This window comes from Pongo abelii, chromosome 3 (assembly GCF_028885655.2).
Source record: "Pongo abelii isolate AG06213 chromosome 3, NHGRI_mPonAbe1-v2.0_pri, whole genome shotgun sequence".
Classification (NCBI taxonomy): domain Eukaryota; kingdom Metazoa; phylum Chordata; class Mammalia; order Primates; family Hominidae; genus Pongo; species Pongo abelii.
This window is the reverse complement of record NC_071988.2, coordinates 136656465-136671344: the sequence shown is the minus strand read 5'-3', so window position 1 is coordinate 136671344 and position 14880 is coordinate 136656465. Positions and strand designations below refer to the sequence as shown.

The 14880-nt window shown below is 35.1% G+C and overlaps 1 protein-coding gene across 5 annotated transcripts in view; it reads left to right on the top strand.

Annotated features, from left to right (window-relative positions):
- The window catches only part of NDST4 (N-deacetylase and N-sulfotransferase 4), a 289322-nt gene extending 275223 nt beyond the window's left edge, over positions 1 to 14099 (top strand). For all 5 annotated transcript variants that reach the window (XM_054554391.2, XM_024246116.3, XM_054554392.2 and 2 more), the window contains 4 exons: positions 2223 to 2393; positions 8052 to 8161; positions 11890 to 11992; positions 13887 to 14099. In XM_054554391.2, coding sequence (XP_054410366.1) covers positions 2223 to 2393; positions 8052 to 8161; positions 11890 to 11992; positions 13887 to 14006 — 504 coding nt within the window. In that variant the 3' untranslated portion in view covers positions 14007 to 14099. The remainder of the gene's footprint in view (positions 1 to 2222; positions 2394 to 8051; positions 8162 to 11889; positions 11993 to 13886) is intronic.
- The last annotated feature ends 781 nt before the right edge of the window (positions 14100 to 14880 follow it).

The window sequence follows — 14880 nt, the reverse complement described above, 5'->3', positions numbered from 1 at the left end:
CAAGGTACAAGAATTATGTCTTTCTCACTTTGTGAACACTCATTGCAAAGCAAGATAAACTTATTTTTTCAGTATACCAGAAGCATTAAAGTGTGAAGCCTTAAAGTTTTGAATTTAAGCAATTGAGGAAAATGTTAAACATTTCCCTAGCAGAAAGCATGGTCACTACCTAGAGCAGATTTAAGTGAATCTTTTTTTCACATAGATTAAACCAGTTCAATAAAAGAGAATCTTTATGATGTGTGTGCTTCTCTGTGCTTTCTTTTTCAAATAAATTCTTTGAACATACATACAGGTTTGAAAGAAATTATTTTTTCTGATAATACTTTTTATTGCTGTATTGCAGTGAGCAGGGCCCCACACTGCTCCACATTTCAAAATAATGTAGCCTATTACTTAGCTAGTCCTGTCTATTCAGTAAATACCATAAATCCAAAGCTCAGCAGGTATAATTCAGAAACTCCTACAAATGTCACCTGCCACTGTAATTTCTACCCCACATTTTTATAATGGACCTCGCAGAGGAGCTATAGTGCTGTTTTTCCATAAAATATGTCCCTTTGTGACTTCATGGTCATATTTTCATGCTAATCTACTTAGTTTCAGGAATATAAAGAAAAGTTGGTGCTAAACTGGTAAAAGTCAATATAGAACAGATTAAGCACAGTTTCCTATTATCACTGCTTAAGGTAGACATTTTAGCATTACTGTATTAAATATGTATGTAGTGTGTTTCTTATTCTTCATTGAAGTCATATAATTTCTACACATTTTGTTAATTAAATGAGTTATATAATCTATATACTCAGCATAAGGTATACACATGTAAAAATATCAAAAAATATACAACAACGAGAGAACTTCAAAAGTGTATGCCACTTACTAATTATTCTTTAACCATTCATCAATTCCTAATCATCTTTACTTTTCTAGTTATTTTTATTTCTAACTCACACATAAGATCCATCACTCACACATAAGGCCAGCCATTACACAGTCATAGCACAGACCAGTATACTTCCACCTTTACCCTACACTGAATTTCTTCTAATTCACTTTTAGAAGTTTCACAACTTATTCCCGCATACCTCATCTATCTTTGCTCAAACTTACCTTAGATGATGAAGTCCTCTTAGTTTTCATATGTGTTTGGTGGTTTTGTTTTTCTGATTATCACAATCTTTCTCCTTACATTTTAGCTCGAAAACTTCAACCATTGAAAAGTCCTTTCATGCTGCAGTCAGAATTAATCCCTTACTGATCTGGCTGTCACAGCAAGTAACTTCTACCTCTAATCAAATATGTCAAATATACAACTTGATTCCAATCTATTTTCTCCCACACTAGATCTGATTTCTTTGAAGAAAGTGGTTATGTCTTACATCTTTTTATCTCCAGGATCTATCTCAGATCTTTGTTCTGGAAAGAAGCTTAAATAATGCTTGTTAAATTGTATTGACTGTTAAATTTATCTCTTACTGAGCTGGGCTCTTTCCTGTTTGACCAATGATAGTTTGGTGTGACTCAGGATTTGATACTGAAAAGTAGAAGTGAAGCAGTATTCGTGAATTAGCAGGTTTAGGTAGAAACCCTTTCAAACAGAAAGGACCTTGGGTGACGTCAATATGAATATGACATCTAAACAAGCATGAGAAATAGACAGCAGCTTTCTCTGTACCCATAGCACCTGATACACAGGGATACTGGGAAAATGTTAGAATCTGAAGGAGTGGCAGTAATGGAACAGTGGCCCAAGAAACATGTAAGACTACTCTTAAAAAGATTATTCTTGCAAAATCTAAATTTTTCATCAGGCTTGATTTGTCTGGTCTATGACATCTTCTCAGTCTTGATAATATCCATGAAGAAAATCCTCATATCCTATCTCTGCCTTGCACCTAACCACTTTAGATATAAATATAACTACAAGTTTATGTGCATACCACTTGATATATAGTGAAGTCTTGTACTTTAATTTACTTTAAAATAAGCAGTGTGCCAATGGGTATTCCAATGTATACAGCTGTCATTCTATTTCATTTCATTCATTTATTTTCATTCTAAAATTAAGTATGTAATTTGTTATTATTTTGTGACATAAAGGACACACACATTTATACATACACACCAAACACACACATGCATGTGCTCACCCATATACATATGCATATCTACATAGGCATTAAAAAAGTCTAACTTTACAATTGACTTTCTTGTTAAAGCACCAACGATCACATGAAGATCCAGCTGCTCTGAGGTTCAATTTCTATGAAGTTATTTCAACAGGACATTGGGCTCCATCTGACTTAAAAACTTTGCAGAGAAGATGCCTAGTACCTGGATGGTATGCAGTCCACATAGAAAGATGGCTAACTTACTTTTCTACTTCTCAGGTAATGTCCTGAAATTACTTTCTTCTGTTTATTTTATTATAATGTTCCAAAATTTTATATTTTATTATAATGTCCTGAAATTACTTTCTTCTGTTTATCATGATTGTATTGCACTGACAAGCAGAAAGTGGGAATTAACATTGCCACAGACAGTGATTTATAATCAGAGACAATGATAAGTAAGGAAGAAATGTGCATTTTACATTTTTAATTTTATTAATACTATTAACATGATAAATATCTCTAAAGTACATTCTTGCAATCTTCTTTTGAACAGTAGCTAGTCTCAAAGTGATGAGTTCTCACACAGGAGACATTATGTGATTTACAGGCAACAACTCTCAACTACCAGTACAACTAGCCAGTTAGACAACAACTTTACGAAACACCACATGAAGATACCTGCATGTTGTTTGTTCTGTATGGCCCTTATAAGGAAAGAAGGTCATGCACTAGGCTGCCAAATGGGGAGTGTTATAGTGGCTACAGGAACATGAGATAGACCAAGAAATAAGGATTTGAAAAAATATATCCGTATTTTTTTTTGTATTGATCTTTAAAAAAAAAAAAACTAAGTTCTGGGCTACATGTGCAGAACATGCAGGTTTGTTACATAAGTATACATGTGCCACGGTGGTTCGCTGCACCCATCAATCCGTCACCTACATTAGGTATTTCTCCTAATGCTATCCCTTGCCTTGCCCCACACTGCTGACAGGCCACAGTGTGTGATGTTCCCCTCCCTGTGCCTATATGTTCTCATTGTTCAACTCCCACTTATGAGTGAGAACATGCGGAATTTAGTTTTCTGTTCCTGTGTTAGTATGCTAAAAATGATGGTTTCCAGCTTCATCCATGTCCCTGCAAAGGACATGAACTCATCCTTTTTTATAGCTGCATAGTATTCCATGGTGTATGTGTGCCACATTTTCTTTATCCAATCTAAAATTGATGGACATTGGGCTGGTTCCAAGTCTTTGCTATTGTGAATAGTGCTGCAATGAACATACGTGTAAATGTGACTTTATATTAGAATGATTTATAATCTTTTGGGTATATACCCAGTAATGGGATTGCTGGGTCAAATGGTAGCTCTGGCTCTAGATCCTTGAAGAATTGCCATAGTGTTTTCCACAATGGTTGAACTAATTTACACTCCCACCAACAACGTAAAAGCATTCCTATTTCTCCACATGCTCTCCAGCGTCTGTTGTTCCCTGACTTTTTAATGATCACCATTCTAACTGGCATGAGATGGTATCTCATTGTGGTTTTGATTTGCATTTCTCTAATGAACAGTGATGATAAGCTTTTTTCCATATGTTTGTTGATCACATAAATGTCTTCTTTTGAGAAATATCTGTTCATATCCTTTCCCCACTTCTTGATGAGGTTGCTTTTTTCTTGTAAATTTGTTTACGTTCCTTGTAGATTCTGGATATTAGCCCTTTGTCAGATGGATTGCAAAAATTTTCTCCCATTCTGTAGGTTGTCTGTTCAGTCTGATGATAGTTTCTTTTGCTGTGCAGAAGTTCTTTAGTTTAATTAGATCCCATTTGTTAATTTTGGCTTTTGTTTCCATTGCTTTGTGTGTTTTAGTCATGAAGTTTTTGCCCATGCCTATGTCCTGAATGGTATTGCCTAGGCTTTCTTCTAGGATTTTCATGGTTTTGGGTCTTATGCTTAAATCTTTAATCCATCTTGAGTTAATTTTGTATAAAGTGTAAGGAAGGGGTCCAGTTTCAGCTTTCTACATATGGCTAGCCAGTTTTCCCGATACCATTTATTAAATAGGGAATCCTTTCCTCATTGCTTGTTTTTGTCAGGTTTGTCAAAGATCAGATGTTTGTAGATGTGTGGTGTTATTTCTGAGGCCTCTGTTCTGTTTCATTGGTCTGTATATCTGTCTTGGTACCAGTACCATGCTTGTTTGGTTACTGTAGCCTTGTACTATAGTTTGAAGTCAGGTAGCATGATGCCTCCAGCTTTGTTCTTTTTGCTTAGGATTGTCTTGGCTATACGGGCTCTTTTTTTGGTTCTATATGAAACATCAACATCTACATAAAGTACCCACACACACAAAAACCCCATCCAAAGGTTATCAGCCTCAAAGATCAAAGGTAAATAAATCCATGAAGATGAGGAAAAACCAGTGCAAAAATGATGAAAATGTCAAAAACCAGAATGCCTCTTCTCCTCCAAATGATCACAACTCCTCTCCAGCAAGGGCACAAAACTGGACACAGAATGAGATTGATGAATTGACAGAAGTAGGCTTCAGAAGGTGGATAATAAACTCCTCTGAGCTAAAGGAACATATTGTAACCCAATACAAGGAAGCTAAGAACTTGGTAAATGTTACAGGAACTGCTAACTAGAATAACCAGTTTAGAAAGGAACCTAAATGGCCTGATGGAGCTGAAAAACATAGCATGAGAACTTTGTGAAACATACACAAGTATCAATAGCCGAATCGATCAAGCAGAATAAAACCTATCAGAGATTAAAGATCAACTTACTGAAATAAGGTGTGAAGACAAGATTAGAGAACAAAGAATAAAAAGGAATGAATGAAGCCTCCAAGAAATATGGGACTATGTGAAAAGACCAAATCTACAATTGATTGGTGTACTTGAATGTGACAAGGAGAATGGAACCAAGTTGGAAAACACAGTTCAGGATATTATCCAGGAGAACTTCCCCTACCTATCAAGACAGGTCAACATTCAAATTCAGGAAATACAGAAATCACCACTAAGATACTCCATGAGAAGACCAACCCTAAGACACATAATCGTCAGATTCTCCAAGGTTGAAACGAAGAAAAAAATGTTAAGGGCAGCCAGAGAGAAAGGTCAGGTTACCTACAAAGGGAAGTCCATCAGACTAACAGCAGATCTCTGCAGAAACCCTATAAGCCAGAAGAGAGTGGGGGCCAATATTCAACATCCTTAAAGAGAAGAATTTTCAAACAGAAAAAAGAATTTCATATTTAGCCACACTAAGCTTCATAAGCGAAAGAGAAATAAAATTATTTACAGAGAAGCAAATGCTGAGGTATTTTGTCACCACCAGGCCTGCCTTACAAGAGCTCCTGACGGAAGCACTAAATATGGAAAGGAAAAACCTGCACCAGCCCTGCAAAAACACATCAAAATATAAAGACCAATGACACTATGAAGAAACTGCATTAACTAATGTACAAAATAACCAGCTAGCATCATAACAGAATCAAATTCACACATAACAATATTAACCTTAAATGTAAACGGGTTAAATGTCCCAATTCAAAGACACAGATTGGCAAATCAGATAAATATTCAAGGCCCATTGGTGTGCTGTATTCAGGATACCCATCTCACGTGCAAAGACACACATAGGCTCAAGATAAAGGAATGGAGAAATATTACAAAGCAAGTGGAAAGCAAAAAAAAATGCAAAGGTTGCAATCCTAGTCTCTGATAAAACATACTTTAAACCAACAAAGATCCAAAAAGACAAAGAAGGACATTACATAATGGTAAAGGGATCAATGCAACAAGAAGAGCTAACTATCTTAAATATATATGCACCAAATACAGGTGCACCCAGATTCATATAACAAGTTCTTAGACACCTACAAAGAGACTTAGACTCCCAGACAGTAATGGTGGGAGACTTTAATACCCCACTGTCAATATTAGAACAATGAGACAGAAAATTAACAAGGATATCCAGGAATTGAACTCAGCTCTGGACTAAATGGAACTAATAGACATCTACAGAACTCTCCACTCCAAATCAACAGAATATACATTCTTCTCCACACCACACAGCATGTATTCTAAAATTGACCACATAATTGGAAGTAAAACACTCCTCAGCAAATGCAAAAGAATGGAAATCATTAACAAACAGTCTCTCAGACCACAGTGCAATCAAATTAGGACTCAGGATTAAGAAACTCACTCAAAACCGCACAACTACATGGAAACTGAACAACCTGCTCCTGGATGACTACTGGGTAAATAACAAAATTAAGGCAGAAATAAAGAAGTTATCTGAAACAAATGAGAATAGACAACATACCAGAATCACTGGGACACAGGTAAAGCAGTCTTAAGAGGGAAATTTATACCACTAAATGACAACAGAAAGCTGGAAAGATCTAAAATCAACACTCTAACATCATAATTACAAGAACTACGGAAGCAATAGCAAACAAATTCAAAAGCTAGCAGAAGACAAGAAATAACTAAAATTAGAAAATTAGAGCAGAACTGAAGAAGATAGACATGAAAAACCCTTCAAATAATCCATGAATCCAAGAGCTGGTTTTTTGAAAAGATTAAGAAAATACATGGACCACTAGCTAGCTAGACTAATGAAGAAGAAAAGAGAGAAGAATCGAATAGACACAATAAAAAATGATAAAGGGGATATTACCATTGATCCCACAGAAATACAAACTGTCATCAGAGAATACTATAAACGCATCTATGCAAATAAACTAGAAAATCCAGAAGAAATGGATAAATTCCTGGACACATATACCTTCCCAAGACTAAACCAGGAAGAAGTCAAATCCCTGAATAGACCGACAAGTTCTAAATTTGAGGCAGTAATTAATAGCCTACCACCAAAAAAACAGGATCAGACTGCTTCACAGCCGAATTCTACCAGAGGTACAAAGAGGGACTCCTCCCTAACTCATTTTACAAGGCCAGCATCATCCTGATATCAAAACCTGGCAGAAACATAACAAAAAAAAGCATAACTTTAATATTCTGTCTTCCAGCTCAGGGCAAATCAAAGCCCTAGTAGCTGGGCCTTACCATTGACTTTTTTCCAGTATTCCTTTTTTTTTTTTTTTTTTTTCTTTGAGACGGAGTCTCGCTCCATCACCCAGGCTGAAGGGCAGTGGCGCGATCTTGGCTCACTGCAACCTCGGCCTCCTGGGTTCAAGCAGTTCTCCTGTCTCAGCCTCCCACGTAGCTGGGACTAAAGGTGCCTGCCACCATGCCTGGATAATTTTTGTATTTTTAGTAGGGACGGGGTTTCACCTTGTGGCTCAGGCTGGTCTCGAACTCCTGACCTTAGGTGATCCACCCACCTTGGCCTCCCAAAGTGCTGGGATTACAGGTGTAAGCCACTGCACCCGGCCTTTTTCAGTATTACTTTGGCAATTATGATATTCTAGGGCAGTGATCCAATGATCAGTAAGGCACGGACAAACATTTCCCTCCTCCCTCTGTCTTGCTTTTTTAAGATTAGATGGGTGATTTTCATTTGGATGACCACTGTTTCTGAGCCCTAAGCTCCAGGGTTAGCTAATAGCAATTTGGTAGGCTGGATAATTATCTGATCACACAACAAATGGAAAGTTATGTTTCTACTGAAGTACTAAACCAGGAAAGTGTCTATGTTTACTTCTGATTTACAAAAAGCAAGTTAAGGGCTATAACTTGATAATTCACAAGAAATGATTCCTATGGCAAACTTTATTGTTTATGTGGAAGGATGCAAGAATAATAAACATTCAAATGTATTCTAAGTAGGGCATATTTGCTTCCTGTTCACACTGATCTAATTTATGAATGTCACACCAGGTAAAGGAAGGCATCACAGTCTATTCAATTTAATTTTTTCTTCATAAAGTGACTATTTCTGACTTTACAGTTGCTAATTATTGATGGACAGCAGCTGAGATCTGACCCAGCTACTGTGATGGATGAAGTCCAGAAGTTTCTGGGAGTTACACCTCATTATAATTACTCCGAAGCACTAACGTGAGTCTGTTGTCATGCTTGATTTCATTTCCATTATTTGCCATCATAAATTATCACTGGTAGGTGTGTGTATAACATCATTAATACTAGCTAAAATTTATACATCCTATGCTACCTACAAGCAATCAAAGGAATATCCTCATCAATCATGTAGTGTTTCTCTTTTAAATACAAGAAATACTTTATTTTATAAAATATATTTTATATTATTGCAAATTCTTCTTTTTGTGAGTTTTCCCTGTTATCAGTTTGATTAAGTAAATTTTTTACATGCCTACCTGTGCAGAAAGTGTCCTAGAAATTTAGGTTACAAAAGTGAAAAAGATATTGTCTCCTCTTTCAAGTAATTTACAGGTTAGAAATGAAATGCAATATTTAGGGCAGAATTGGGAAATGAGTATATTCATGTTTTATTCTGTATTTATTAAATTATTTATAACCAAATATAATCATGTATACTGTTCCAGATATTTATTTTTGCATGACAAACCATCCCAAAGCCTAGTGGCTTATAATGACCATTATTTTATTATGCTCATGGAATCTGTTGGTCAGGAATTAGACAGGATACAGAAGGATGGCTTGTCTTTGCTCATGATGTTTAGAGCCACAGCCTGGAAGACTTGAATATCTGGCTTTGACTCAGATGACTGGGACCTGAAATCATCTGGAGTCTCCTTTACTCACGTCTCTGAATCCTGGACTGGTGTGGCTCAAAAGCTGAGATCAGTGGGTTGAAGACTCTCCATGAGGCCTCCTGGATGACTTGGCTGTCTCACCCTGTGGTGGCTGTGTTCCAAGAGGGATCAATAAGTCAAGGGAGCATGTGGTCCAAGACAGCCAAGTCCTTCTCTGACCTAGACCTGCAAGTCACACAGTATAACTTAGGCTACATTCTACTTGTTACAATAGTCACTAAAGCACGTCCAAATCCAAGGGGAGAAAAACAAGACTGCACCTCTTGATGGGATGGGACAGCATCACCAGTGGGAAAGAATGTGGGGTGGGAGATATGATTGCTGTCGTCTTGGGAAAATAAAACCATATATTTTTATAATTAAAAATGGGGAGAAATGTAAAAGAAGCAAAATGACGAACAAAAACAAGCAGCCAAAATATACCTTAAAAGGGATTGTACTTTACTCATAAAAGCCTTTCCCACAAGGTCTGATACAAAACCTGTGAAATTTTGATAAAATTCTAACAAGCGCAATTATATAATTTCCCAGTTCACAGCAGATTAGAATCAGCAATTAGGCAATTAGAGAGGCTAACAGAGGAACAGGAAAAGCAGTAATAAGATTGGGTTGTTCCTTATCCACTAAAACAACCTTAATGAAGTTTTTACCTACACATGGAAATAACAACAACACAAGGCATATTTCTGTTAATTAAGTAAACGAAGCTTCCTATAATATGTTTGTATTAATAGTTAACTGATGTTGGCTTTCTTTCCTTGCCTCTCAGCAGTAGTTGAGGTAATGTTTCTATCCTGTTTATGGCAAATAGTTGCTTACGGTTCAATAAACCTGTAAAATTACGCTTTTGAAGGAGATTACAAATGAGTACAAAATCTATGGTTTTTAATATGTCTCACACATCACAAAAATTAATAAGTATAGTGATGTTCAGCAGGATAAAAAAAACTCAAACCACAACCAACTCATGTACTAAAAGTTGCCTAACAGTTATATTGAGGCAGGCTTTGCATCTTAATTTCACAATTTCATGCCTACTAAAGTAAAACCGTAAAGCAATGAATTGATATAACTTAGAAAGGATAAACGTTCTTCGTTAGATTTAAGGCATATGAAGTTGCCAATGCAATAAATGAAACCAGGACAGCAAAATCATGTAGATTCAAGGTTATGACAACCCTATCTAAAAAAAATGACTTTCAGTGTTCTGGATGGCTCTCCTTTCTCTGATTGTATTAAGCTGTGCCTCACAACAGCTGCTGTGGAAAACAAGGAGAGACCACAGCCCATCCTGAGACTTCGGCACTAGCTGAGAGCAAAGGAGATGCTCTCAGCATGTGTATAAATATGTTGGCTTTGCTTCCAGGGCTGTATTTTACCTTAATGCAGTTAAATATTCTCATCCTGAGGCAGAAAACAATGTTTAGGGGCACTGTTATGCCAACTTCCTCATCTCATTTTATACAGCATGCCGAATTGTTTTTCCTCTTGGGAAATTAATGAAAACAGGAGAAAGGACTGTGATAGGCAAAGAGCAGATTGAAAAGTCCAGGTTGGAAATGACTCTGTCTTTCTTTTATCCATTTAACTAGTGATGTATTTAATTTTAATTTACAACATGTACTAGGACAACTTGGACTGCAAGGTTCAGGTCTCTAATAATAGGTTGGGCAGAGAACTGTGAAGAAAACTTCCCTCTCCCCCTAAATGAATTCACATATGTGCAGAAGCAAATTGCAGGTGCACCGGTATTATAGGAACCGGCCCAGAGCAACAAAATATTCTGCAACTAATTAACTTTACATCCCAGTCAATTATGCTTCACCCTTCTAAAACATCTGCTGAGCAACAAAAATGCAAACCTTTTCGATGTTTCATGCATGCAGCAAGTCCCGTAGTAATGAATTTAAAATTTCCCTTCTTATTTGGTTCATTCTTCTGTTTTTCCTCTCCTGTTAGTCCTAAACAAAAATTCTTACATATTTGACTTTTAAAAATGAATTAGGCCACTCATCCTTTCTTTTGTAACTCAGTGCAGCTATGGGAGCAAAACAACATTAGAGTTTTCTGTAAGAATATAGGTACCTGGAAAATTTCTAACCCAAAGTATAAATGCTCAATGTGATGAATACTCCAGTTACCCTAATTTGATCATTACACATTGTATACCTGTATCAAAACATCACATGTACCCCATAGTTATACACAATTATTTACCCATAATAATTAAAAATTTTAAATTATAAAACAGAAAGTACATGTCATAAATCCACAGTATAATCTTTGGAGTTGATAACTAAATATATTTATAACTACATTTATTGAGATACATGAATGTCAATATCCATATTTAAATTGTCATTTTGTAGTAAAGATTCTTTTGGTCAAAAAAAAAAAAAAAGAATATAGGTACCTGAATTATCTAATAGATTATCTGCCTTCAACAAGAGAAATAAGAAGTTGTCTAATCTTCCACTTTATTTTTACACTTCTAATTTGTTCTTTGAAAAGTGTAAGCATTTTGAACTGTAAAAATTGCAATATTTTCTGAATTGAAAGCTTTAATTCATGTTTATATTCACAGAAGTATACCTACATTACATTCAACCTCCTTAATGTATACCAGTGAATGATTTCAAATAAATCTGTAAACGTATCTTTGAAATCACATCCATAAGTAAATAAAGTATCCTAAAGTTCCTTTATATATGGGCTGTAATTTTAGTTATTGGTCTTTGATCTTTTATGGATTCATAGGTAAGCTAAGGAACTTAAGTTAAAAATTTAATGTAAAAGTAAACTAAAGATCTATTTCTTTTTTCATTAGAGTATAGCTACTTAAAATATATAATAACATATAGCTTCTTTCATCTCAGCCTCTCTCAAATCAGCTAAATAAATATCTGTAAAAATGAATTAAATTAAATCAATGGGCATACAAAAATACATTTCCTTTATTCAATTGGTGAGGCTGTCTCACTGAAAATTCTGCATACAATTTATAATCGTTATATGTTTTATGTATTGTAGGTTTGATCCCCAAAAGGGTTTTTGGTGTCAATTACTGGAAGGAGGAAAGACAAAATGTCTTGGAAAAAGCAAAGGCCGAAAATATCCACCTATGGATCCAGAGGTAATAATTTTCTTAATCTTTGAATTACTCTAGCAAAAATATTTGCAAACAGCTGTTTCAAAACTAGTAACAAGAAATTTACTACCTTTTCCTGCTTTTCCTTTGCAATTAATAATTTCATATACTTAGAGGATGATAGAGATAATTGACACATAGATAATAAGATAGATAGATAGATAGATAGATAGATAGATAGATAGATAGACAGAGATAGATCCGTAGATAGATATTAAGAATTAATATACATTCCTAGAAATTCTTTGCTGTTTGAATGCAATTCAAAGATAAATATTTACTAAAAAATGACTCATTTCCAAATGCATAAAGCACATAAATAGTTTACTAAACAAGTGATTTTGGATAAAATATTCAAGTATCATTATTATATATTCAATACAGATATTCAAGGCCTACATTATGGGTGGAACTGGGCTAAGCAATGGAAAGAATACAAAGATAAAACAGTTGTGAACTCAGATTTATTACAGGATAAATTAGTTATATCCACTGATTAGTATTAGGGACATAAAAACATAAAACAATGACAAACGAAACCAGAAAATGGCAGGAAAATATTTCAGTAGAAGTGAGGATATGAGAAGAAGTGCCTTATCTGGTAGAACAGGCTTGGAAAACCAGCCAATAATTGGCTCAGCCAGGTATCATACATATTTCTCGTACGGCAGAGTGGGCAAAGGGGGATGCAGGTGATTCATGGGTTACTATGGAAATAGATGTGCCAGAAGGTCCTTAAGCTACATTTTTGAACTCAATAATTTCAAAAGGGTTTCAGAAATCACTTTAATCCACCAAGAAATAAATGTAATGTTCCCACTACTACTATAAACATCTTATCCGAAATGTGAAGTGTTTACATTCTGGTTTAAGGGAAGAAACATAATGAAATACCTGGTGAATGGTCCAAGATGAAATGTAGTTGTCTTAAATCCATTTCCACAGTATACACAAAAGTTGCTAAGGGAGTTTTATGTGGAAAAAGACCATTTGTGTTAAAATATTGAGGAGGGCTTAAGAGAGATGATGGATTTTGGACCAAATGGAAAACGATGAAGGAGCCATTGTTACCTATGCCAGCAACAGGAAAAGTGTTCATCTCCAATTTTACCAAAGAGATGGAACTCTGCCAATTGGGTTATAATATAAGTGACATCCAGAAGGAAAGTCCAATTACAAATGTCCTGTTTTCCAGAAATCTGTGTAGATGAAAGATAAATATAAAACTAAAACCATTCATTTTTTTTTAGCATTTCTCTAATAACGGCCCATCTCTGCAACATGATTAGAAATATAAGAATTGCAAAAAGGATCAGGCTTCAGAGACCTTATAATATTTTGGAAGCCAAAAGCTCTTAGCGACTAAAAAAATATATTTCAGCTCTGAGTAAATGTATAAAAATTTTGCATAATATTGCAAGTTATTATTTGTAATAGTGAATTTTAGTTTTTATGATTATGCTCACATTCAATTTTTATCTTATGGGCCAATTTTCAAAAAAAATGTATGCACATTTATCTAGCTTACCTCCATCAATTTCATTCCTCATGCGGTCCCTATCTCATTTATCTTTAGTATTACACTCCTGTCATCGTTTTTTCTTTCTGTGTAGACTTCATATATCCCACAATAAATATGTGCCATAATGACAGATAAGCCATATAGGATATACTTGGTCCTATTTCTATTTTGTAGCTACACCTTCGCCAAATATTTTCAAAAGGTAAAAATAACTGATATTTGAGGAAAAATACAAGAAATATAATACGTTGTAGACACGTATACTGTAGTAGATATATTCCTTAAGAAATATAGATTACAAAATCCTGTTTGATGAAACAAAGAGCTTCTTTCAAGTTCTTCTTTTTTTCTTTCCAGTCTAGAACTTTCCTCTCTAATTACTACCGAGATCATAATGTGGAACTATCCAAACTGCTACACAGACTGGGACAGCCTCTGCCATCATGGCTGAGACAGGAACTGCAGAAAGTGAGATAGCACTGGAGACAAGAACCAAGCCTCTCAAGATACTTTTAGTGTTAAAAAAAAAAAAAAAAAATCCACCTTTATTCTCAAGCACTTGTGATTCTCGACAAAGAACTGTGTGAATAAATTTCCTTCAGCCTTTTTCATAAAATGAAAACTGTTATATATGCACGCATTGACAATTACTAGCATCAATCCCTGTGTAAGCTTTTGGGAGATTATGTGGGGGTTTGTGGCATTATCCAGTTTCTAGTGTATAGATCATAGCACAGCCCAGTTCCTATGTTAAGCATAAGGTTTCAGATACTCTATGGATGACTGATAATCTGGATTATATACAAGTGACCAGTTAAAATTTTAAGGAAAAACTAAGTAAATGAGGTTAGTCGTAACTCAATATTTGAATTAAGGGCCAACATTTTCCCCTTGAGAATTTAAAAACAATTTTGCTTTTATTATGAGAGGGAATTATGTAACCCCATACTCTTATTTGTGAGTAATTACTCTTTATTATATCAGCCCACATATTTTCTTTCTGCAGTGACTCCTCTTTAATAATTTCTTGACTTGCTAAAGAAGTTGTGAAGTTATAGCTTCCCATGTTTTTTGTTTGTTTTCCTCCTGTAAGAGGGGACTACGTGAAAGCTTCCATATTCACTGATATTATTTTATCTGGCAGCACATGCCTTTCCCAGTGAATTTGTCATTATGATTCCAGCAAAATCTGTTAAAGTTTTTGGGGAAGAAAAAGAGTATGAAGCTGCATAATACCACTATTAAGTCTAAGGCCATCTTTAAGTCTGTCCAGAATCTTACTATACTAATAATCTAGATATTTCCACCTTGACAACAATATAGTATTTATATATTTTTCACTATCTGAGGT